The following is a 26799-nucleotide window of genomic DNA, read 5'->3' as shown; positions in this document are numbered from 1 at the left end:
CCCCCAGCGCTCATACTGCACCCACCTCATTCTGTCAGAGCTGTATGGGCTGGGTCGTTATCACAGATTGATCCGTCCACCCAGTCTTCTTCATTTTAGAAAACAACCAGGCAACAATAATCAGAGCTCCAATGCGATGGATGGGGGCCGAGATGAAAATAGGAGGCTTAAATCATGCAAGCCATTTATCAGTTCCCCGGAACGGCACACTGTTCCATCACTGTCCTCTCTTTTATCACCGCTCCTCACTCTAAATATAAAAGTGTCCGTGAATCTGTCCCTCTGCAAAGAGGCCAAGAATCCAATTACGCTCTGAAGAACTGTTCCAAAAGTCCTGGGAGTGTCCCTCCCCCAGTTCTGCTTTGCTCTGACAGGACTTGAGACAACTCCATCGGGATGAAGAAATAAAAACACATGAGGTCTCGTTTCCACAGTTTGCTGTCGTGCCTCTGGGGGTTTCCTCTGGTATGTCATCATTAGTGTGAGTGAGATGATGGATGTTTCCACACTTCTTTTTAGATTATGTCTTAAAAGTGCAACCACTGCAGCTTCAGGTGAGAGCAGACACAAGTACAGTCAGAGGCAACACACTCAGATTTGCCTCTAAGGGGGGGGGGGGGGGGGGGGGGGGCGGGGGGGGGTCTTCGATGCAACGGTTTTTGATGCAAACTGTTTCAACCTGTCAAACTGACAAACTCCTGGAATTTCTTTCTGGCCACCTTTTCGACATCGAGCCGAGATCATTTGATCCAAATCCAAAATTAAGTGTTTTCCTCAAAGTGCTGAGTGTTTCACCCTCTTCACATAAACCTCTTTTGGAGCCTGTGCTTCTTTAGTCCTTTCAGGTTTGCATGCAGTCACTCTACTCTAACATCAGCATTGTCCTGCAGATCTTAACTATGGTATCTACTCTAATGTTTAATTTAAATGCATGCATTTTCAATGTGCACAAAATTGCTTTGTTCTTCTTTTGATAGAGCTTACAGTAGGTTTACCCTTTGCATCAAATTGTTCAGTGCATAGTGCATTTCATTTTTTTTTAGCAACTGTCTTTTAATTCTTTTTATCCTGGGCTGCACTGAGATCCAGATCTAAGTGATGAATATATTTTGTCTGAGATGTTTTCAGTGCACGGGCTTGGTGGTGGTTATATGATAGAGCCAGAAGTGGATGTCATTACTGTATGAGGAGATTTGATGAAGAGATTAAAAAACATTGTGGTCGATGCTCTCAGGTGCTCTGAGCTGATTCCTCTTTCTGCCCAACTTCTCCGCTTTCAGCCGCTTCCTCTGTCTTGGCTGAATCTGACCCAGCAGTGCCCCTGGAGGCTGTTCCCGGCGATGCAGCACCACACAGGCTGCCGTCAGGGGTCGCGGCTGCAACTGAGCGAGGATTGGACGCAGGGCTTGCGCTCATGGCCGAGTCAGGGGTCCGGCTGGCACTGAGGTCGCCATCAGGGACGGCAGTGACCTCCGGGCTGTCGCACTGAACTCCACTGGTCATGGCTGTCGGAGAGATGGCGCTCAGGAGGGGTTTGTGGGAGGCGTAGGTCATGGCTCCATCAGTGTCGCTGTCTAGTGGGAGACAGGGGATGGTGAACTCCACTCCAGAGTCGCTCATCTCCAGAAAGTTGTCTGAGGAAAGAGCGTGGTAGCGGCCTGGTTTGGACACCTCAAGGCCCTATGATAAAAGTGGAAGACGGAAGGGAAAGAGGAGAAGGTCAAAGAAGAAGAAAAGAAAAGGGAATGTGAATTAAGAAAAAGGAAGGACACACAGCAACATTAAAGAAAAAGAGAAAACAAGAAGAGGGTTCAGAGGAGAAGGTGATTTTAAAGTGAGGTGAACGGAAAGACAGAAACAAATGGGAAGTCAGAAATGGAGGTGGGGGAGATGGAAATTAAGGAGTAGAACAAGAACAGAGAGGAGATGGAGGAGGGAGGTGGGGTAGGATGGAGGAAAGGAAGGAGAAGAAGAAGTGGTAAAAATTGAGGTCAGTGAAAAAGCAACATGAATAATTTATACGCATGTTTCTAGGATCATATTTATAGATTTACCTTCCACTGACACACCAACACTGCTAATGTTCCTTGATACATGCAGACAAATTGTTAAGGACCCAGGAAGAAAATCTTAACTAAAGGTACACATGAGGTTATGGCTGAGACCATGTTTCATTAAGAATAATGGATAAAATAACAAGTGTACTCAGTATGTGTTTTTAATTGTGTATGTGTGTTTATATCCGTTCAATGAGTACTAGCAGTACTGTCACTGCTCCACTGAGAACGTGCTGACTGACTACATCTCTGCCGCCGACCCCTCAGCACAACTCCTCCGAGGGTCATTAACTGCGCCCAGACGCTCATCGGCCGCTCACTGCACTCTGTGGTGAACTCAGTGAGCGCCTGCTGCCTCAGCAGAGCTGCCAACATGATGAAAGACCCATCCCAGCCCGGACATCGCCCGTTTGACCTGCTGCCCTCTAGGGGGCGCTTCTGGGCTGTCACATCCACGACAGGCAAACAGAGAGCAGCTTCTAACCAGGAGCCATAAGAGCACGTAAAGCTGCCAAACACTGACTGTTTGAGATCCATGCTACTATCAGCAGGATACCTTCAGTCACACAGAACGATACAGATGTTTACATTCCATTCTAAACTGCACAGCTACTGCACCACTGTAACAGCAAATGTGTAATATCTCAACATCTGTCTCTGTTGGGGTCATGGATTATTTATTTTAGGAGCAATGAACTATTTTTGGATCTCTCTTTGATGCTCTGCCTGAGTATGTGCGTATGTGTGTATGTGTGTGTGTGTGTGTGTGTTTGTGTGTGTGTGTGTGTGTCTGTTCTCATCCTCTGCCACCTCATTCAACCACCTGCAATTCATTCATCAGTCAAATGCTGCCATATAATAGAACCGCCTCACACACCACTTTGCTGCCAGATCCTGCTCTGCTGGTCAATTGAGAGGATAAAGGGTTTCAGGCACTTCCACATAGGCGTCACTTTACAGACCCGGAGTCTAAGCCCATCATTATATTTGTCTGTGGTTTTATTAAATAGGCTTTTTAACTTGTAACTTGCCTCTCTATGTGTGTTCCGCTTCAAGAGTCTGAAAATATACTAAAAACCTCAAAATCTTCATTACATTGTATTTTTTAGAAACAAATTATAACCGATTTCTGTTTTCCTGATTCTGCTAATTCAGAAAGTATTAGCAGAACAAAACTCTATCGACTAATGCTTTTAATCACATGCTTGTTAACATATATGACTGTTTTTTACTCATATATTATATATAAAGATGGACGATGCATCTCCTCTTCCTCACATTTTTCAAAGGTGAAGCTAGAATCTCTCGGGCACGGGCGATGCTATCATGTGCTTTTGACATAATCTGGAGCCAGCGCCTCTGCTGCAGCGATCGAGGTGGAGATCCGCAGAATCAAGGTTTAGCCAATATACAAGCTTGACCAATCACGACTATAGAATGAGATATATGACCTGGGGTATGATCTGTACTGCAGCCAGCCACAAGGGGGCGATCAAGATGATTTGGCTTCACTTTTGTGTTACAGTAGACTTTGTTTGCTGTGGAGATCAGCATCTTGATTCCAGCACTGACCTTGATGGTGACCTCTGTGCTCTCCGAGGGCTTTTCACACACGGACTGCATCAGAGATTCCTCAGTGAACCTGGTGTACACCTCATTGACCACCTGCAGATCCACAAACACAGACACACACAGGAGACTTGTCAAAATGTGGCCACAACAGTGTAGCATCCCAGCAGCTGAGGTACTGCATCCAACTATTGATCAAAAACACATGAACACTTATTGAGAGGACACAGACGCAAATACACAAACACACAGGGTAAGATTACATACACACATAAGACATGGAAGAGGACACTTGTATGACATGACTGAATGACGAGCAATGAGGCTGAAGGCTGAGAGGAGGCAGAGCCGGGGCTTTATTCTTTCAAAAAAATTCTGGGCTCTGAGGAACTGCAGGAAAGATTCATTGAGGCAGAAAGTCCAAAGAGTAAAGGGGGGGAAGGAAAAGAGGAAGGGTTGAGGTGGATTCATGAATACTATTCAGAGTATGAAAAGACGTCTGTCGGGTTGAGGAAAGAAATATGAATAGATGTGAGTATGAGAAAAGTAGGATGAAGGTATGCAGGTAGGGATGAGGAGAGGAGGAGGAGAGAGTGACAAGTATGAACAACGAGACAGGAGTGGAAACAAAGAGACGGAGTGTGAGGAAGAAAAATGCCAGAGTGTGACACACAGAGAGGCAGGGAGGTGGAGGGAGGTGAAGATACAGAGACAAAGAGAGAGAGAGGATTGATTTGAGCTTCATGTCAGCCTCTCAGGTTAAGTCCCGGTTGCTGACATCAGCTCACATGTGTTGTATGTGTGTTCTCAGATCTTGAAGGAAATCCATAACATGTCAGAGCAAAATCAAGGACAACTTCCATCATCTCAACCTTAGTCCACACACACACACACACACAAACACGTGATAATTGGAATACCTATGCACAAACATATCAGTATAGGAACCTAAAAACACATCCGCACACATTTCTAACACAATAACACACAGACACATACAACGAATGGACATGTAAGAGCTGCTGCTTCAACATTTATCCAAGATCAATCAGTGGTAATGAAAACTCACATGGTTTCAATTTTAAGTGACGAATCTTCCAGGGTTTTTACCAGGAAACTAAATAACTCGTAAGAAGCATATTGTGCTAGTGACTAGAGAGAGAAAACATTATTTAACATGTGCTCTGACTTTTTAGTTTGGTCCATGTTCCATCTGCTAACATGGAGGAGGAGGGGTTTATGACCTATACTGCAGCAAGCCACCAGGGGGTGGTCGAGATAATTTGGCTTCACTTTGGGGAGCCTGGATTTATATAGAAACAGAATATATATTCTGGAACGAATAGTTGTGAGTAAAGCCAGAAAAATAAAGTTCAATTTGTGGCCTGTGCTAATAATTAATAACTGCTAACTGCTAACTGCTAACTGCTAACTGCTAACTGCTAACTGCTAAAGCTAAGAGCTGGAAGAATCGTGATTAGTCACTAAAATGTGAGTTATGCTGTATTTTGGTATCTAGCGACAGTAAATGGGAATAGATGTAAAAAAAAAGCATGCTATAGTGGGAGTTTTTTAATGTCAGGTCACAGGTTTATCGATTTATTCCCATTACTTAAAGACTATAACACAGACACACAACATTTAATGCACATAAACTAGACACAGACATAACAAACACTGACAACACACCCACAGACTTACTGGGCACGTAGTTGATTAGAATTCACAAGGAAACAGAATAAATCACCTGTTCAAACAGGTTAATCACTAGTGCCCCCTACAGCACACATGAAGCCAGCGCAGATACCCACAATAAAACACCCATTTAAGAAATATGTGCATGTGCTTGGCTCGCTGAATCACTACAGGCTACTGCGTGTAAAATAAAGTTGTCACATTGTGTAACTGCAGAGCTCCTGAGAGAAAATGAGCAGCACAGATATTTCACTGATGTTGCAGAGGAAGAGTCACACACACCGGTAACAAAGAGATACAAACCATCTCAACAGGTCATTTAGTCTCTCTGCTGAAGATTAAATCTAATTTTCTTAAAGCAAGTGAAAAGAACTGAGCTCTTTTCTTGTGATGGAGGTTTTCACTTGTTTCTAACATGCGTGAGAGTGAATACTGGATTAAATGACTTGTTAAAATGGACATTCATTTGTCAGCTTCACCCTGACCTTGGTCAAAGCTGCATCTTGAATCCTGAGAGACAATTCTCACACCTGACCGAGCTCATCAAAGCAAAATAGAGTTTACAATCATGCTCCAGCCTATAAATGGCCTCATCTCTTTCAACTAAGCTTAATAAAAGAAAAAGGAAGAAGACTAATGCCACCCGCTAAAAGACCGAACAAAGAAGAAGAAGAACAAACTTCAACAGTGATATGGATCTTTTATATTATCAAGCAAATGTGGAAAATACAAACATTCTTATTGTAAAATACTTTAAAATAAACTTGAATCCTACATTAATACTCCACCACAGCTCGGCCACGTGATTATTCTGAAGTCTGTCAGGATCACAGAACCAGTTTGTCCCAGGTCATGGTGCCAGATTCACTTGAGGTAAGTCTCTGATCAACTGCTGCTTGCAAGTTGATCAAGGAACTTATTTTCCACAAACGCAGCACATTTCTCCACACACTGATATAAAGAGGGCGGATCAGGGGGAAAAGAGGCAGGAACACAATTCTCTCACCAAGAAGAAGTTCCGTTTGAGTTTCCTAAAAGCAAGAGGGAGAAACGTAATGCACAGGCAACAGCGTTAGCTGGGTCACCAGCCATCACTGAGCTGGGAGGCCTCATTTCCACAGCAGCCTTTTGAATTCACTCCACAGTTGTGAAATTTAAAGATGTATTGAAAGATGTATTGAAACATTTATCATTTCAGAGAAACACAGGTAACAACAGTAGTGTGAGCTTCAGTCTACACTGATACAATGCTCTGGAATTCTTCATTAGCATTTGCGTTCTTTTTATTTATAGTTATTTATGAGGAAGGTTTGTTGTTAAATGATTTCATTTCTTTGACAACGCCATCTTAGACTAGTTCACAGTTTATGATTTTGAGCCGGTTATTAAGTCGTGGGTGTTATTTGGAAGTCTCTGAAAAGAGGTCAATAGTAATAGATAATAATTTCTGCATAGCGATAAGTCTCTTCGGGCTTTTTCTCAGTGAAGGAGTCATGTGACTGCTGTGGGTGTTTAATTGGTTCTTAAATTCAATCAGATTAAACAATCTTCTAATGAGAACGCTGCTTTGGTAGGAAGGGGTTAACTGTCAGCTCAGCGATCTCTACTGATCCAGTGACGCAGTCAGTCATCAATTTAGAACAGGAGCTCTAGATAATTGAGTTTGTTTAAATTACAAGTCCAATTGCAAATTAAGCCCACTTGTTTTCATGGCATCAAAATGCTAAATGATCTAAAGCGATGCGATGTGACTATGATGTGATTATTCTTCACTCTGACAGCCGAGGTTTTTTATTTTTATGAAACTCTTACACAATTGATCCAGACATATTTCTTGCTGCTTTGTTGTTGTATTGAACTCCTTCCCCTCGGTAGAGAAATCAATACCTGAGCGTCATGCTGGTGTCCTCTATAGGGGAGTCATCTGTTTCTAATGGGTTCTTAATCGCTCAATAAATTCAGATGGTTAACAAATCCCCAACTGGGGTGGATTGATGGATGGTTGCGTTGACAGAGGGGTTAACTGTCACCTCCTCTAAATCATCCAATCAGTCAGTTCATCAGCCAGTACCGAGCAGCTGAAGGAAGAAGGAGCAGCAGTTTTTAAATGGCCAACTACAAAGCGATCAATGTTCTGTTATTTTGTTCCTGTGGGCTCAGCACTTCCTCAGAGAACCCTCATAATCCATTCATAACTTCATAGATTCATTCACGATTGACTGAGTGAGGACGGCACTGCAAAAATTGTAGTCAAGCAGTCGTCTACAATTGATCAAATAAAAATACACCAGGTGCTCTGTGTTCTGGAAACATTCAGGGGGCTAAAATTAGCTCATTGTTTTACAAAGCGAAAAAAAAAAAAAAAACCATGTCATCCATGTCTTGCAAAAGAGGAAGTCAGCCCCCACCTTTTAACCCTCTCCTAAATAACACACACACACACACACACACACACACATATACACAAGCTGCTTTCAGACCTGCACCGAAGGGCTGTATATGAGAAAGTAAATGTCCAAGTCAGGGAAATGCAGAATGATGGTAGTTGCACTTGGTGGGTGTTACCTGTCTGAAAGCCTCGCCGTCGCCCTTGCCAGGCTGCTGAGCAATTAGCAAGAGCTTTTTGTTCTTCTGGTTCCTCTGGTGCACTTTGTAGAGGCAGGACAGCGTGCACACCAGCAGCATGAAGGCGATCAGACCCAGCATGGAGAGAATGGCCACAGTCAGGGGCGGCAGCTTGTAGGCTGAGAGCGAGACGAGGACAGGAAAGAGAAATATTAAGTCTTTCTCTAATAGGCCTCCATTAGGAGCACACTGACTCTGCTGTGCAGCGACTCATCTTTCCTCGCTGGCTCTTCTAGAAACAAAATGTAGTTTTCATCAGCAGGTTTATTTGACTGGAGCAGTTGGTTGATATCCACATAAAGACTGGCTGACACTTTAAAATGAAATATAAATAGTCGCTTTGGATATTTGCAGCATAAGTTATTTTAAATTGAAGTCATTTTAGGATGCATGTATCTACAAATTCCAGTCGTCTCTGGCTGTCGTGCTGTGGCTCATATATCTTGAGAACTGTTCATCTTAACTGATTCACACTCGCCATGTGTTGTAAAGGGCCCGAGGAAGTGCAGTGTCGAATTTGGTGCAAATCTGGACATTTGATACATTGAATATTAATTTGATTTGAATAAACCAGCCTCCAGTCTTTTTCAGTCTTCAGTCAACTGCTTAACGGACATCTGAAACAGAGATTTAGACGAGGCACAGCACTGGTTTAATTAAAAAACCATCTCATATAGACACAAGCAGATATTATGAAGTATAATGTGATGAATTAGTTACTAATCATCTTATAAAAACATCAACAACTTTATCTCCTCCTGCAGGTGATCATAGGTGGAGCCTGGTGTTTTAACAGATAATGAAAGACACAATAGAGAAACACAATTGTGATCAAATAAAGACAGACCATAAAATGAAAGGCTCAATTTTGTTTGCACAAAAGCTTTGGTTGGCACAGGATGAATCAGCCTCTCTGCATAAATACTTAATAACAGTGGTCATATTATCTCACTCACATAAACCCTATCAAGAACACAATCTACACCTCAGAGGCACTTTACAATATGAAATGTGTTGGATCACAACAAAGGAACCTCAGAACTAAATCCATTAGAGGTCTTTTTTCTTACCCTCTACTTGTAAGTAGACGTTAGCCACAGAAAACCCGGCGAGGTCTGTCACTTTGAAGACACCCGTGTCGGCCATGTGGACCTTCTTCACAAAGAGCTCCGACCCCTTCACTGTCAGCCGGCCCTCCAGCAGAGGGTCGAGAGGCATCATCAGAACCCCCTGGTCCAGGATGACTCGGTCCTTATTGTCTGATTTGGGCTTGTAGACGATGTTAACGTTGGAGTGGTGCAGGTAGAGTTTCATCTTCAGGTTTTCTCCGTAGGAAAGGTGCTTGAAGTCCTGGTGCTCTGTGGTGGACAATCAGAAGAGATATCAACACACGTGGGACCGAAAGGAAAATTTTGAATATGAGAACCAGAAAAAGCAGATGATGACAAGAGTAAGGACAACTAACACACACTCACACTACACCAGCATGTGCAGACCAACACGTAAGACTGATTGATCTGTCATTTCAACCTAAAGCAGCAGAGCACTAGATCACTGCTCACCTCTGACATTAAGACAGTTCCTCCTCCTGATCTTGCCCTCATGGTCCAGTACTGTGAAGCTCCCCTCGTCCATCATCCGGACCGAGTGCAGCGTCACTTGTTTCTCTGACACACTGAGGCGGCCCACGTATTCCTCGGCTGACACCGCCGTCTGGTTGAACAGCACCACGGGCGGAGGCTCTGTGGTTTGCTGTGTCTCGGTTTGATTGGCCTGAATCAGACTGGGCCTTGTCGTGATAAAACATGGATTGAAGAGAACAGGTGTTATTCAGACTTACCCATCACAAACCAGTTTAGTTATCATATCAGAGCAGGTGTATTATTTAACCCAAAATGTTTTCATATGATGAGGTCTATATCATTTCATTCCCCATTCTTTGGTCCTGTGGGATTTGTCCAGTTAAGCATTTTGAGTCTTGCAGCCGTGATAAGAAAATATTCAAAATATTGAATTTCCTATCCCTCATCATTTTTGGGTCACTGTAATGGTGAACAAGCCAATTCCCCAAATTTCTGACATTTAACACCAGAATAGGTAAAGCAAGGAACCATCCGGGATGGATGTGGCTTTTCCCCCAGTTTCAAATGGAATAATTCATTGATCTTGATGGAAAAAGATGAGGAACATTCAGGACACTGAATCTAAGAGTGTGTGTGATGTGCTGCAGAGCCAAATACAAATCCAGCTCTGGCAGATTCATGGTCTAGTAGGAGAGTGGGATTTTAAGCTGCTGCAAAGTAACAAATGGGGCTAGAAACTTTTAAACATTACCAATGTGTGACTGAGAGGCTGTGGATTCATTAGGCGTTTAACTTGAGCCGCTGCTGGGCCTTGATGGAGGTACACACTCCCCCACGTTTCATTCTTTTATTTTTGTTTATTCAACAGGAACCATTCAGATAAAACTTGTTCTCAAAGGGGAAGCAACACAACAGATGTGTATATGTTGTGTAACTCCAGCCGATTCAGAGACTGTACCTGAACTCCAGCGTGATAGGGCCTTGGACGTGGTTCAGGTGGATGGAGAAGGTCTCTCCGTACTTTATCCCTTGCTCCAAGGCACAGTCTGAATCGACAAAATGAGAGGAGAGTCAACCGGGGCCGAAGCAGGATCTTTGTGACAGAAGCTGTAACCTGCTCGTGATGCGTTGAAAACCATTGAGTACAAATCCATTCTGTTGTTAAACATCAACAGTGACAGAGATTCAGGAGTGGTTCTATGATTCCTTAACTCAAACTCATCTTCAGAATTTAACAGAATCATTGTTTTATCATAGACTATGTACATGTGTTTAAGATGGAGGACTTGAGAGCTCAATCTGGAGGCTGGTTAACACTCTGTCTCGCTCAGCAGACGTCTTACCCCGGACCGTGAGGATGAGCTGCTTGACTGTGTTGTTCTTGATGACGTTCCTGATGAGGTACACGCCCTCGTCCTCCTCCTGCACGTCCTCCAGCAGCAGGTGGCCCAGGAGGTTGAGGCGGCCCCGTGGGTTCGCCAGCTTTCCGCTCCGCATCAGAACCACCTCATAGGACTGATTGGTCCTGGGTTTGAACACGACCTCTCCAGCGTCTCCCGGCGGGACCTCCATGTGAATGTCCTCCCCAAAGAACGCTGTCCTGCGTTCCTCTTTGACTGGTGGAGGCAATCAATAATATGTTTAATAAATCTGACCAATGACAGATCATCTTTGATTTCTTATTTATTCTCTCTGCTCAAATTGAATATTCTCATGCAATCTGTTCATTCTCATAACACACTCTCAGTCATGCTCTGCTCGCCCAATGAACGAGAGATCTTACCTGTCACAGACGATGACACAACTGGGAAAGAAAAGATAAAGAGATTATTTTAAAATACATCTTTTCTTAGTCGTCTCTTGATTTGAACAAAGACCAGGATCCCTTTGTTTTGAGTGAAAACCACACAACTTCTGTAAGAGTTATATAACTTGTATCACATAGCTAAATATAAACCAGATGTGAAAACGATCTGACGTCTCATAACAAAAGGAAACAGAGAAGATAAGAGGAAATTAACCAGATCACAAACTAAGGTTGTTTCTCTGATGGCGTTCTCACAGTGTCTGTGTGAATCGTTCAGTTGAAGCACATTTGGTTTTTAGCTTCAAGTCGTTTTCTGCTGTTCAATTATCCGACCTGCTCCCAGATGACTGATTGTGTTTGAGCTTACCCGAGCAGAACACGGCGCTGAGCACTGCAGCACTGATTCCTTTCATCTCGAGTGGTTGTTCCCTGCAAGAAGAAGAACACACACAAAACAAAACAATTCAAGTTTGTTAAAGCATGATTGTTTCCATAGGTACAAATAAATCAAGGTTAAAAAAGAAAATGACCAATAATACTTCTATGAAAGAGGGTAACTTATAGGTAAGTCAGGTAAATATGTAAAATTAGTGTTCAGTTCATGTTTCATTATAATTTCTACCTTGTGTTTGTTGAACCCATCAATCTGTCAAATGTCAGTTAAGATTCTTCATGTGAATAAACAGAATCTTTAGTGAGGGACATGGTTCTGAGGCTGGAAGTTTCTGGTTTCTGTTTCTAGTTTGACCAGCAGGCTTTGGTTTCCCACAGGTCACCAGTGAAGAGCAAAAGAGACAGAACTCATCGACCCTAATACTTTGAGTATCGGCTGTTTAATCTATCTGCACTCCAATGCCGATAGCTGTTGATTGAGATTAGCCAAGATGTTGACGGGACATAAACAACAACAGAAAGCCTCACTGCCGGTGTTTTGTTTGGAGAAAGGTTCGATAAACGAAACTCAGCAGAATCATCTCAGACGGAAGATGATAAACTTCAGGATTAAGTTTTGGTAATATGGTCACAATCTCCCCACTGATGCTATAATGTTGAAAAATGGCCAAAAATGTATTTTTGCAGAACATCATGATGCAACAGGGAAGTCGACCTTCATCATCACTTCATCATTTTATCAAATTAGACAATATGGCCAAATATCCATGACAGAAAACTCTATAATGCTGCTGTAAATTCAAATATTCTGTTAAACAAAGGTTTATAGATGATGTCTTCAAGGCAGGGACAGGTGTCTCGTGTGGTGGTGCCCGGAGTCAGTCACTCCACGACACATGACCACGAACCATAAGGTAGAAAGAGAGGGAGTGAAAAAAGAAACAGGAGACAGAGAAAAGAGAAACAACGAAGGAGGAGACGGAGAGGAGCAGAGATCTATATGATTGAGTGAGCTCATCCCTTAGGGACGGGTGGATGGACAGGAGCCAGCTGGCATGAGGAGACGGACCTGTCACCACGACTGCACTGGATTACAGGATTAGAGGAAGCAGCATTAGCAGCACTTCATTAAGATGAGATCATTAACTGAGAAACATCGAGAAAGTTAGAATCATAACGTACATAATGTACATTTTCTTTAGAAGAGGTTTCTCAGGTCATTGTTTGTGCTTTTCTCTGCGACTAAAACCCAAAGTTTGTATTCTTATGTTTTCTTACACATGCTAATTTAATACTATCACACATATCATTGGTTTGGTTCAGTGTCATGAGTACGTGTGTGTTGCCAATGATAATAATACAGTTTATTGGTACAGCACCTCAAATGTATATGCAGCTCAAAGTGCTTTTACAATAAAGATAAATATAGAAATGTTAATAAATGTAATTGAAATTAAAAGAGAGTTGATTTTCAGACACATAAGAACATGTTAGAAATAAAAGAAATTGATATCTAGCATTTCTTTTTCTGTTTGACACTGTGAGGGCAGCATTAGGAATCCATAGACTCTGACAGATAGAACAATAAAACAACTTTAAATTCCTGCCAGGATCTTAGGATAAGAGATCTGAGTGCTATTAGAGAAAGAAAAAACTAGAAGAAAGCACATCTACTTTCTCTGGGACACAAAGTCACTCAGAAAATGACGCACCAACAGTAATGTGGCAGGAAATTCGCTCAACAGCCTCTTAGTCCTTCAGCGGAAGACGGTAATCACAGCATCTCTTCTAGTTCCTGCCCTGTGAGACAGGTTGGATCCGTCCTCTCTAGTGTTCCACAGAGCCATTAGCCTCTTGCCTGTGTGAGTGCTCAGGCTGCACAAAGATATGAATCTCAGGTTTGATTCATGGGAAGAGAGAAACTACACCTGAGGAGTAAATGAGAGGCTGCTGCAATCACCTTCAGATTCTGAATTCTGAAAACAATCTTCCTCCTCAGCATCACATAAAAGAGATATATTGGAAATTGAATAAAAAATAATACTAGTGATGTTTTCACTAGTATGTTTCATCTAAAATGTATAAATTTATGTTTTCTTGACCCGAGAATGAGTCATTCAGCGATAAGCTGCTAAACACTACACACTATGAAATGATACGAGACTCCAATATATGACAACACTACAGATCAACGACAAGCTTAAATGCAATGGGAAGCAGCTGGAAGTTGTTGGATATGGATGATTCACAATGGTTCGTGGGATGTGTAGTTCCCTCACTCTTCAAATCAGTTGTAGTTTTCCATTTTCAAATATGTTTTTATTCTAATCAAAGTTTGATGGTCTTGATTCATCTCGTAGCCGTTCGTCCTGGTTCCAGTCTTATCTGTTTTTATAGACGGACGGTGTAGTTACACAACAGTCACTGCTGTCTGTTGACTGAGGGTCAATGGGGTCACTGCCCCCCCTGTCCCCAGTTATGACCAATTACACCAGTGGAGCTGTAGGGGGCAAAGGTGGTGACAGGTCCAGCAGCTTCATGATGAGAGTCGAGGAGCTTTTACCTGACATCAGCCCATTGTGAGTCGAGGCTTGTGGACTCAGCTCTCCTGCTCTCTCAGGTGTTCTCCCTCCATCCATCTCACTGAACCACCTGTCAGCTGGACCCCATGGGATCGAGACCCATCAGCCACTGGGCTCCCTTCCTCTGGAACTCCCTCCCACCAGTCATCCGTAACATTGACTCAAATCCTGTCTCAAAACCAGTCTCTTTAAACTGGCCCATTCAGTCTGATGGTTTTTTTCCATTTGGCCAAACTCCAAAATGTTTTATTCATTTTCATTTTATTGTTTTTTTAGATTCATTGATTTTTGTTTGTTCTGTTTTTATCTCTGCCTTGTCAGGTGACCTTGAGTGCTGTGAAATAAAATGTATTATTATCATTATTATTATTATGATCCATCCTGACTGACTTCATCTCCCTCGACTCTCCTCTCCCACACAGCTCGGGGGGGGGGGGGGGGGGGAGGAACCGGATGCCTCCATCTGCTCCTGTTACAATATCGTCTCTCTCATCCTTCTGCTTCTTCATCGCTGTTCGTCTTCAAACAGGATTATGACAAAAAATTACACAACCGATTTTTTTGAAACTTGATGAAAGTGTAGAACATGGGTCAAGAAAGAACCTATCATTGGTGTGGGTTCGATTAAGAGGGAAAAACCCGAAGGTCCAGATTTTCACTCTGTCATATTGTGATGTGCGTTTCATTTTTACGTTTTCACCAATTTCCCCCGAGACAACAATGTTGGAAGAAAATCAGACGTATTTAAGGGTCTAAAATCCATGATGCTGCTTGATTGAATTATAAGAAGCTGTTTCCCTCTATTGGGACATTCTCGTCTTCTTCTGTCCTTCTCTTCCTTTATCGACTTCTTTCTATTCCAGCTAAATCCTATTAGGGTCAGTCAGACTGATATCCTGAGCTTGTGCTGCCGTAATATGAAATAACTCTTAGAGTCACGTATCGCCCACAGTGGATATGAAATGGTTCTGTATGGTTTAGGAAATATAACTGTTTCCCTGTTCAGTCTCTGTACGGCTCATCAGCTTCATCCCCCCCATCTAGAACAAGTGTTTCTTAAGACGTCCCCCCCCCCCCCCCCCCCCCCCCCCCCCCCCCCCCCCCCCCCCGGCCGATTTCCCTCATTCATCACGTGACTGTTCATTCATTCTTTTAACCACTGGAACAAAAGTAGTAAACTTAATGCTACAATCTTAAATCTAAGAATTTAAGATCCTCTGCCACCCCCCCCCCCCCCCCCACACACACACACTCTCTCTCCTCTTCTGCATCAGCTCCACTCCTCCTCCTCCATTTCATCTCTCTCCCTTTCTTTCTCCCCCTCCTCACCCGTTACGCAGGCAGCTGCTGGTGCAACCAAGGGTGTGTCACCATGAAGGGGGGGCTGTCCCGTTACAGCTGGGGATGTCCGGATGGAAGAAGGAGGAAAACGAGAGGTGGGGGTGAGGAGGAGGAGGAGGAGGAGGAGGAGGAGGAGAGTTGAATGAAGAAAGGAAGAGGTTCAGTCAGACATGATGCTATGAAATGAAAAGTGTGCAGGAATCAAAGTGTTGGGATCAAACTGCAGCTGGTCTAAAGACTGAGATTTCTTATCGGAACAAAAATCCATGTTTTTTACTTTCTTGTCTTAAAGCTTCCAGAACAGTCATTGTTCCTCACTGCACACTTCCAATGCACTGAGTCAGCAGCTTGGACGAGTGCCAGTACATTGTGTAACCATTTCCACGGGGATGGACCAGAACCCCCCCCCCCCACCCCCCCTTAATCTGCTGGTATATCCCAAATGTATGACCTGATCCTGCACCACAGGCTGAACAACATCCACAAACATTATTATCATATCATCAGTCATATCATTATTATACAGTCATATCTGTGAGCATGGAGTTTACAATAAAGATGAGAGAAAATACAGATTTAACCCCAAAGACTGGAGACAAGAGGCTTATTATGTTTTATCTCTTGTGCTCGTGTTGGGGGGGGGGGGGGGGGGGGGGATCCCTGCAGTCGAGCCTGTTACATGTGAGGGACCGTTCATCGTGTTCCCGCCTGAGGACGCTCCCCTCCAGCCTCCAGCTCCCAGCATCCCTAACACGCCCTGGATCCGCCTGAGCCTCCGAGTAGCTCCATCAAACACACAGAGAGGGAAAGCTGCAGGATTTAACCCTGTGTGTCCCTGCGAGCCAAGCACCGAGCAGAGGAAACCAGCTGTTCGTGGAGAAGTGATGGTGAGGAGCATCTTACCTTCTCACGCCTCGGATCCGGAATTAAAAGAAACCCTGAGGACTGGGAGGAGCTCCGGAGTGATGGATCCTGGAAACCACCTTTTAAAAGAAGAATAAATAAATCTAAGTCCTTAATGTGGCGCTGCTCCGTCCCCCTCACCCCGACACACACACACTTCAGCGGGGACACAGCCCGGGAGTTTCGGCTTCTGTCGGGTTTCTGGACCCATGTGAGCTCGGAGGTGCTCGGGCCACTTCGGGAAGAATCGTGGATTCTGGCTCTGAGCCACATGCACGAGCAATCTGCAGTTTCACTTCAGGCCATCGTGATCTTTACGCGTGCACGGTGTCCATCGATCCGGTGAAACACCAGACCTCAGTGTGCGCTGATCGAAGTTAATCGATTATTGGTATTTGGATCGAGTAGATGAGGGAGACCAGTGTCTCTCTGCGTCTTAACACTGGGTTGAACTGGTTATATTAGATGAGCAATACAAAATATATAAATAATCACCAGATTAACTGGAAAATCAAAATAGATCTTGGCAAATTTTCATAGTTTTTTTCCCTGATTCGTATATCAATTTATTAATTAACGGAAAATGTATAATCAATAAGTTTGAAACCTGCGTAATATTTTTTTGTAATAATAATTCAAATCAAACTGTGAGAAGGAAATAAGAGAAACGTGCCAAACAACAACGACCTGTGTGGTTTGAAGGAGAAGTGGTTTAGAGTGTAAACATAGAGATTTATCAAAATAATTTATACGATGAAATGTAAAACTGAAATTCTTCTCTCAAAAGTAAAAGCGCCTGTGAATTGTATTCAGAAATACTTTCATGAAGCCGAAATATAGTTGCAGAACTGCTGAACAAGTGATTTTGGGAACTATAAGTTTGACAAGTGCTAGAAATCCTCAGTGATGTGATATCATTTTCAAGATTTCAACTCTCCACGATTTTCATAATTTGTTCTTCCCACAGTTGAAAAACAAGTCACTGCAGATTATTTATTTATTAAACTCAAGATGATTAGTTTGAATTAAGCAAAAGAAAACATCGTGCCCTTAAGTTTATTACAAATCTAAATACAGTGGGTGTCACAAAAATAACCGCATTTCTTTAAATATACCACGTGGCATATACTTCAATCCAACCACAGCAGTGACACGTCTGCTCAGATGACTTCAGAGTTTAATTACCTAAAATATCGTCTACTATGACAAATTGTTTCTCAGAAGAATTTATGTGGCAACTATAACAATAATGATTTTGAAATCACATATCGGAAGTATTTTTTTTATTGCAGTAAATCTAAGTTGACACCAGTCATGCAGTTCCTCACTATCGCCGCTAGAGGGCGGAAATTCCCGCTGTCAAATTCAAATTCACGTCTGAACAGTTCAGTTCTAGTAACGCACTGTGACCACCAGAGGGCAAATATTGATCAAGTTAAAATAACAGAACAAAACTACTTCCGGAAAGCACTTTTAAAAATAAAACTAGAGTCTGAACAGTTTAGATGTAGTGACGCACTGTGGCCACCAGAGGGCCGTGCTCTGTTTAAGTCACAAATAATAGCATACATCTAGTTCCGGTAAGCACTTTCCAAATAAAACAACTGTTCGTCTTAATAGCACATTCACGATAATATACGAATTACTTAAGTGATAAAAAATACTTTGCTCAAGTTAAATTATACTCATGTATCATTTTTAAAGGTTGGTGAACTGGAGTAGTTGCTTTAATTAGTATATTTTAAAGAGTCTAATGACAATAGATTTAAGTTTAATAATAATTATCTTCTGTGTCGTTTGTTTATAGAAATGTATCATCAGGGGGTTTTGTTGTCTTCTATAGAACTCCCAGTAAAGATTATACTAAATACCAGTCAGGAATCATCTCCAGTTAACTGATGCTCTGTTCACATCTGAATCAATCTATGTCATCTCACGTCCGCATAGCATTCATGTTTTATGTTGAAAACAGTTACCGGACGTATGTTCCTAAAGTAAATTTAACTTGACACCAGTCCTGCAGTTCCTCACTGTCGCCGCTAGATGGCAAACATACCCACCGTCACACTGGTGTCTGAACGGTTGAGTTGTAGCGACTCGCTAGGTCCACCAGAGGGCAGTTAAAAGAGCAAGTTAAAATAATAGTATACAACTGTTTCCGGTAACGTCTTTCAAAATAAAGCTATTGTCCTGAACGGCACAAGACAGCAATAAAAGTATTACTTAAAAGCCAATAAAAAAATGATTTACTTAAGTTGAAAGTACTCGTATATCAAGTTTGACCAGTAGGTTGTTAACGAGCGCACACGAGCAGGAATACATGCTGAAACACCTTCTTCTTCTTCTTCTTCTTCTTCTTCTTCTTCTTCTTCTTCTTCTTCTTCTTCTTCTTCTTCTTCTTCTTCTTGTTCTTCTTCTTCTTCTTCTTCTTCTTCTTCTTCTTCTTCTTCGTGTTCTTCGTTTTCTTCTTCATAAAACTCGTTGAAATTAAAATGCCTAAAGTGACACTTCCCCGCCTCGCCAGTAGTTGGCGGTGGTGCACCTTTGGAGGGATCGGCGTGCTCGATATAATAGAGTTGCAGCCCGGTGTTGTGTTTACATCATCATCATCTTCATCTTCAGAGTCTGATGAGAGAGAGCTTCAGATTCAATTCACCAACAGTCACCTGGAACCAGCTCCTCTGCTCCGACAGGTGAGCGCCACATTCTCTCTTCTTCTCTGCTCACTGACGTGTAACAGACATTTAGCAGCGAGCAGCGTCAGTCACGTTTCACTGATTCAATCGTTTTCCTTCAGTTATTTACTCTATTCTGCTTATTAGTTTTTTTTATTGTGGTTGTGCAAAATTTGGGTTAATTCGATTTTAGCCTCTTGTCTGTTCTCTGCTCTAGAACCACTGTCTCCATTAATGAGGCAGATTTATATTCTTTATATGTATTAATACACTTTAGATTTTTAAACCAAACATTTTAATTAAATTACATTTAAATATGTCAGTTGTGGACTTATCTGTTTTTTCCTCTCGTGCCTTCATGTGTATTTGAATCTACTTTGTGTTGGATCTGAATAATAATGAAATAGTAGATGCAATTTTATTTATACAATGCTGAATTACAAAATACATTATCTCAAGGCTCTTTACATAGAAGGTGAAGGCCTTGACAATTCTAGAGAAACCGACAGTTCCCACAACGAGCAGCACTTTGACAACTGGAGAGAAAAACTAATTTACTGGAATAAACCTGCAGATCCAGATCCAGTGTGGGCAACTTCTGCACCGACCGGTTGGTGAGCAGAGAAAAACGGGAAAGAGAGAAGAGAGAGAGACCAGATGTGGAGCCCATAAAGATGTCCTTTATTAAATGTGAGTGTTTGCAGGTTCTTTGGATTGAAGCATCGTCCTGCTGCTTTGTGACGTCTCCAGGCTGAAGCAGCAGCAGCAGACATGTTCTACACCTGTGGTCCCAACGAGGCTATGGTGGTGTCAGGTAAAAAGACGACCACGTCCGTTTATCAAAAACAACACTGTTCCATATCGAGCCTATAGTTGTCATTTCCATTCGATGGTTTGTACAAAATGGACAAAATCCACCTGATACACAATTATTTAAACGATAATTTTTTTAAATACCAGTTAAACAATTACTATCTATGGTATTTGAGTAACTAATAAATTCTGATGTGAGGAAAGTCTCTGACTCGAGGCTCCTCTTGATCTCTCCCAGGTTTCTGTCGGTCTCCTCCACTGATGATACCTGGAGGCCGAGTGTTCGTCTTCCCGTGTATTCAGCAGATACAGAGGTGGGTTCACTGCTGCTCCTCCCACATTACTTACTTTCCCTTCCAGGCACCACACTCCATGTTTGTTTGTCTGTGTTGTAACCGGCCTTCGTCCTGAACCTGCTCAGCCCTGCGCTCAGTGCTGGAAACTCAACATGACAAACACAAAGCAGAGACAGAGACACTTTAAACCATTAGAGCAATTTATAATCCATCAATAAATGTGTTTTATATCTCTTTACCCTGCCCATCTCCAGGATTTCCCTGAACACTCTGACTCTGAATGTGAAGAGCGATAAAGTCTACACTCGCCACGGAGTGCCCATCTCCGTCACAGGGATAGCCCAGGTCAGTGAGCATCAGAGAAGGATGGACGTCCCATCTCCACCTCCTCCCACTGTCCAGAAATGAAGCCAAAATATTGAGGATTTGACGATGCCATCTCACGTCGATGACATCATCAGGAGCCAGAGACTGTCCAGTAGTGATTGAGTCAGTCTCAGCTGTCAATCATTACTTTTCACCTATTATGTTTATGCCATAAAATGACATGAACTATCTTTGAGGAGAATGTATTTGATGTGAACTTTGACTTTATAGTTTGATCCACATGACCTGGCTTCTCATACAAGAAGTCATCAGTGTTGTGCTGTGTTCTTGATGTAAACGAGTTGCTGTTTCCTGCAGATGAAGATCCAGGGTCAGAATAAACAGATGCTGGCTGCAGCCTGCCAGATGTTCATGGGGAAGTCAGAGCCGGAGATTGCTCATATCGCCTTGGAGACACTGGAGGGGCACCAGCGCGCCATCATCGCCCACCTGACCGTCGAGGTGACCCGGGTTGTGGAAGTGATAATTCATTCAATGTGATGATTTCCAGCAGCGTGCGACTGGTTGTTGAGACAAAGTTTGCCCGACTCCCCCATCACACTAAACATCTTCCGCTTACAGGAGATCTACAAGGACCGGAAGAAGTTCTCCGAGCAGGTTTTCAAGGTGGCGTCCTCAGACCTGGTCAACATGGGCATCAGCGTGGTCAGCTACACGCTCAAAGATGTTCACGACGATCAGGTACTGGTCCACAATAACCACATCACAAACTCTAATGCATAGCCGTATGTGATGCACTACAAGATTTCAATGTCGGCCATGATTGAACATGTGTGATCGTCTCTCTCCTGTGGGATACAGGATTACCTGCATTCCCTGGGAAAAGGTCGCACAGCCCAGGTGCAGAAAGACGCTCGCATGGGAGAGGCCCAGTTCAAGAGAGATGCTGTAATCAGGGTGAGATGTTCTGTTGTTCCTCCACGGAGCCGGTTCTCATGGCAAGAAATAACTCTTATCACCAGGTAGCGAGTATATTGTGTTCTTTGTTTTGAGGATGTGACTGAGGCCGTCTTTGAGATCATCTTGCTTGTAGAGGACTTTAAAGTATCAGACACTTTTCACTTGAATCCTTTACATTGCTAGTAGACCTTTGCTTTGGTTTAGTCCGTCATGTTCATGTCACAAATGTCCCGGATGAGAAGGCGCTCGCTGTCTTGCCTTTGTATCTTCTGCCGAGTCACGTGACCTGGGATTGTTCGATGAATATATACGTTCACATTGCAGGAAAAAGACTTTAGCAGGTGTTGGTTGTTTTTTCAACCAGTGGAAAAGGGGCTTCATATTCAAGAGTTATGATCATGTTTTTTTTTGTGCTCATCATTGTTTCGTGCTCTGTGTGTCTGTGTCTCTGCAGGAAGCCCACGCGATGCAGGAGAAAGTCTCTGCTCAGTACAAGAATGAGATCGAGATGGCCAAGTCCCAGAGGGACTATGAGCTGAAGAAAGCAGCCTATGACATTGAGGTCAACACTAAGAAGGCTGAGTCGGAGATGGCCTATCAGCTGCAGGTACACAAGAGTAAATAACATCTGGATTATGTCATGAATGAACTCTAAGGTATTTATGTATGCTACATTGCCCGGTGCATTCCTCAGCATCTTGCAGTTTTTAAATTATTGACTCTCGACAAGAATCTTAACAGATAACATCGTCCTCTGCTTATCTTTAACGTATTCGTCCTTTTCCAGGTGGCGAAGACGAAGCAGCGCATCGAGGAGGAGAAGATGCAGGTGCAGGTTGTGGAGAGGACGCAGCTGATCATGCTGCAGGAGCAGGAGATCTCCCGCAGGGAGAAGGAGCTGGAGGCCAAGGTGAAGAAACCTGCAGAGGCTGAGCGCTACCGTCTGGAGAAACTCGCCGAAGCTCAGCGGTGAGTTTTTAACGTTCATTCTCAGTTTACTTTTTTCTCTGTTGTAAGAAACATGACAAGAATTATTATAATTATTACATGGGGCTGTTTGAGACTGAGTCTGCGTTTCTTTCTCTCTGTCCAGTCTTAAGTTGATCATGGAGGCAGAAGCTGAAGCAGAATCCATCAGGGTGAGTCACAGAACCTCAACTCAGCTGGTCGGTCATTTTGTTTTAAAAGCTTAAGATGGAGATAACATTGAGAATTGTATATATTCAGTATTGATCTTATCTGATGGATGTGGCCTCTTGACCAGCTTTGTGTTTTCTAGGAAATGAAATCCATCCTCTTATCTCCTTCAGATTAAAGCAGAGGCTGAGGCGTTTTCAGTTGAGGCCAAAGGTCGAGCAGAGGCAGAGCAGATGTCAAAGAAGGCGGAGGCCTTCCAGCAGTACAAGGATGGAGCCATGGTGGACATGCTGCTGGAGAAACTGCCTCTGGTGAGAGACCATAACTTTTACAGCCCAGGACAACTTCAAGGATCCGCCTGCTGATCCGTTCTTCACGTTTCCTCTGCACGAGTTTGAACTTTTCCGTTGTCTTCCACCAGATGGCAGAGGAGATCAGCAAGCCTCTGAGTGAGGCCAACAAAGTTATCATGGTTTCCAGTGGAGGAGGCGAAGTGGGCGCAGCCAAACTGGCGGGAGAGGTGTTGGACGTCATGACCCGCCTCCCTGAGGCCGTGGAGAACCTGACCGGAATCAGCATCTCCCTGGTACACTCTCCTGCACCTAAACCCAGTGATAGTACAAAGTTTGTCCACTAGACACAAAATAACACAAACAAACACACAAGCCCAACATATCATCGCTGCTTAAGTTTAATTAGGTTAAGTGTTAAAAACTATTGTTTACAACATTCTAATTCCATTAAGTTGTGTTGTTTAGCCCCTGGTGGTGGTTGATCCAAACTTTCGGCTGTTTTTAAACTTTAATGAATTCTTTATTTCCCTCTGATCGCTCCTTGGTGCAGGCGACCTCTCGTACAGGGTGAAGAGAATCATCTCCCGCTGTCGTTTATCTTCTGCCTGGACTCTCTGCACGAGTCTGCTCTCATGGCCTCCTTCCTCTGCCCCAACAACTCTCACGTAGTATGTCATTCCTCCGCCAACAACTTCTTGTGACGTTTCTGTGTCGTGAAAAACTCTTTCACTTTCTTAATTTTCCTTTGTGTCATTGATTGTAAGCTTTGATTTGGGAGGAAGTATTGTGCTCCTCTGGCTTCAGTTACAGTTGTTGTATCAAAATACGTGTTATTATATGATCCACGTGTCAACTGAGTACATCCTCTACAGACTCTGGGTTTTAAAACTAAAACGCCTCCTCAGTGTTATATCACAAAGAGTTGTTAATTGATTTTCATTGATATAATCAGATGTGAAAACTGAAATAAGCACCAAATGTAACCGAAGTCTTGTTGAATCCTGTACTTTCTTCTTCTCTTAATGTCACTGTGTGTGTGTCCCCTGCTCCACTGTCTGTGTGTACCTGTAGTGTCTCCTCTATAACTGCCTGTGTGCGTTGCCTTGCTGCCAAACCTTAAGTGCATCTTAACATGAAAGTTTAATGCAAAGGGTCCAAAACCTTCATAACCAATCTACAAACTCTACACAGTCCAATACAACACCGCCCCCTGTAGGTTCAGCACGTCACGCGTTTCAATCAGAATTGATTTTACTACATGAATGAGTTAAGGATTTGTCAATCCTGAAGTATTTTAATTATTTTATTTAATAAACAAAATCATTAAAACACATACATTTATAAAAACAACATAAGTACTTAGTGTTATCTCAGTTGGTTGCAGATTAAACATAATCAGTGTGATGATACCATCTATAAATCTGTCTGTGTGGCTTTATCACATGTTAACTGTTTTATATTTTATGTGTTTTCACCATTTACGATGTTGGGTGATTTCTTCTCGTCTTATCCTTCTGCACCAGTGTTGACTTTCATTGTTTTTTTGAAAATATGCATTGTAAGGTCCCTTTGATTAAGTTATACCACTATAATACAGTATCTGGTATTAAATACCATAATTCTCTAAGATTTGAATTATATAAATATTGACAAATGATGATGTGTGTTCACAATCCTAATACTACTGTATTTACTGGATGTATTCTTAAGCAAAGTGGTGCTTTTTGTTTTATAGAAGCCCGTAATGTAGCAGCTCTTGTGTCTTATTTAAAACAATAGGAAAACCACAGTGTACATGTGAGATATGTATGATTATTGTTTTTTAAGTAAGTCTAATGTGAGGAGATGATAAATTTGATCAGAAGCGATAAACTAATGGGGAGACAAGAATATTTGCAGCTTCTTATCTCAGATTTATCATCACACAGAAGGATGATGCTCGTGAAGGTTTATCTCTGAACTGCTCAAACTATTTATAAAACTATCAACTTTATATCATAACTCTCACTCTATCGCCCTCTACCTCACCACAACCCCTGGGGCTGGGTATCAAATCATGTTTCACGTGGGCACCCTATCTTATTTATTTCCTAATTTAAGTTGTCAACAGACACACAAACAGTTGAGGAATTTACCCAAGAAAACATGTTTACGTTTCTTTAGTGTCATTTGTTGGAAAGTATTTGATTTCACATTTTGTTTTGTCGTGGCTGATTGACGGCAGTAAATTCAACCAAAAGGTTGTTTCTCTCTCCTCTGCATGACACCCAGCCCCGAACGCCTCGCTGTGTGCTTGTGCACTGCTGGATACCGTACAGCCAAATAATTAAAGCAGCTTTCTAAAAAGGCAAATTATATTTATTGGAAGATTAACTCTGCTGTTATCACACAGCCACAGACGCCTGTCAAACTAACTGTAATCTTGAGAATGCATGAGCTTCACTTTGTGCTACTTCACAGTCACGTCAGGTAGGAAATGTAATCTTTGTGCTTCTGTATTGGAGTGACTTGAAGTGTTCTACTGATGCACCACTATGTATGAACATAGATGTACTTATACAGTATATATTTGATATTTGATGCAGTATTAATGTAGCACTGTTACCATTAATAATTCTACTAACTTTAACTAACAGCACTGTTTCATCATAGATGTATTTAATATAGTTTAATCCGTTTAGTGGTTTTCTGTGTTATATCAACTCCTGGAAAATACCACTCTGTTGAATTTCAATTATTCTGGTCGTGTTTTAGCGAAATTTGTACACGTTACAAATGTCATTAAATTGCAATTTTTTTTCTCTTTCTGAGAAGAGAGTAATTAATTCCTGACGTCTATTTATAACGTTGCTCATATCTTATCTACCTTTCATTTTTTTTTCTGACTTGTGCATGTTGCTGCTGCTGTATTTTTATTCCTTTTCTATTTTGCATCATTCTGTAAGTTGTGTTTCTGTTGAATTGTAACTGGTTAATGTTATTTATGGTGAATGCATGAAGGCCAGCGCTCACATGCACCTTGAGGTCCTAATAAACAAACATTTGTTTTCATTGATCCAACACAAATTGTAGATTTTTCTGTTTGCACAGAACTAGGAATACTAATTTTTTTCTCCAGGGATTCAAACGTGCAACCTCGACACTGGCCCTGTTTCTGTGACAGATCCACGAGCACTGCAGAAATTATAAGTTTTGAAAGGTCTGTGGGACTATTGTCATCATTTGGAAAATTGTGTTGTGCTAAAGATTATGACATTTATTAGACCAGCATTCACAAAGCATCTGATATAATGATGCATTCACACTGACAAGGTAATTATTGCACCGGAAGACACTGTGTGGAGTAGGGTAGCTGTGTCAAGTTAGCGTGGGATAGTTCAACAGATACAGGAAGTAAGATTGTTCTCTTTCACAAATGAGACAAACCTGAGTTTGCATGTGACACAGCTCTTTATTTATTCATTTAAGTTGAACATTACCTTGTTTCCAGCTAAATGTGGTCGTGTCAAGTTCATGTGGATCCCGACTCACAGGGATTTCTCTTTCTAAACAATCTCTAAAACAGGAGAGTTATGGGGGTAGCTTTCATTGAGGCAACAGAAGTAATTGACACCATCTGTCACCATGTTAGTCTAATGCACAACTTAGTACAGCGTCAGGTATTCATCTTCAAATCTGTATTTATATTTGGCTTCAGTACTCTGCCTCAGACACTTGTCTTTCAATCACCTTATACTTAAAAT

At 42.3% G+C, this 26799-nt stretch overlaps 2 protein-coding genes across 3 annotated transcripts; one reads left to right on the top strand and one right to left on the bottom strand.

The window, feature by feature from the left end:
* Window positions 1-678: 678 nt before the first annotated feature.
* Window positions 679-11749, bottom strand: LOC133972680 (uncharacterized). Its single transcript, XM_062410246.1, has 9 exons — window positions 11704-11749; window positions 11313-11333; window positions 10873-11145; window positions 10488-10575; window positions 9509-9735; window positions 9017-9304; window positions 7887-8065; window positions 3630-3722; window positions 679-1680 (listed from the first exon to the last, which is right to left on the bottom strand). The coding sequence occupies exons 1-9, from the start codon at window positions 11747-11749 to the stop codon at window positions 1231-1233; spliced, it is 1665 nt and encodes a 554-aa protein (XP_062266230.1). The 3' UTR covers window positions 679-1230.
* A 7409-nt stretch (window positions 11750-19158) lies between these two features.
* Window positions 19159-26227, top strand: flot1a (flotillin 1a). Of its 2 annotated transcripts, XM_062410546.1 has the most exons (13): window positions 19159-19248; window positions 19935-20044; window positions 20282-20357; window positions 20594-20684; window positions 21024-21167; window positions 21288-21407; window positions 21528-21623; window positions 22081-22233; window positions 22414-22595; window positions 22720-22765; window positions 22937-23074; window positions 23185-23349; window positions 23607-26227. In XM_062410546.1, the coding sequence occupies exons 2-13, from the start codon at window positions 20002-20004 to the stop codon at window positions 23625-23627; spliced, it is 1275 nt and encodes a 424-aa protein (XP_062266530.1). In that variant the 5' UTR covers window positions 19159-19248; window positions 19935-20001; the 3' UTR covers window positions 23628-26227. The 2 variants fall into 2 exon arrangements, with proteins under 2 accessions (XP_062266530.1, XP_062266531.1); XM_062410547.1 differs by lacking the exon at window positions 19159-19248 and having other exon boundaries at window positions 19627-20044.
* Window positions 26228-26799: the final 572 nt, after the last annotated feature.

The sequence above is a fragment of the Platichthys flesus genome, chromosome 17, assembly GCF_949316205.1.
Source record: "Platichthys flesus chromosome 17, fPlaFle2.1, whole genome shotgun sequence".
NCBI classification, from domain to species: domain Eukaryota; kingdom Metazoa; phylum Chordata; class Actinopteri; order Pleuronectiformes; family Pleuronectidae; genus Platichthys; species Platichthys flesus.
This window is presented reverse-complemented; position numbering and strand designations above follow the sequence as displayed.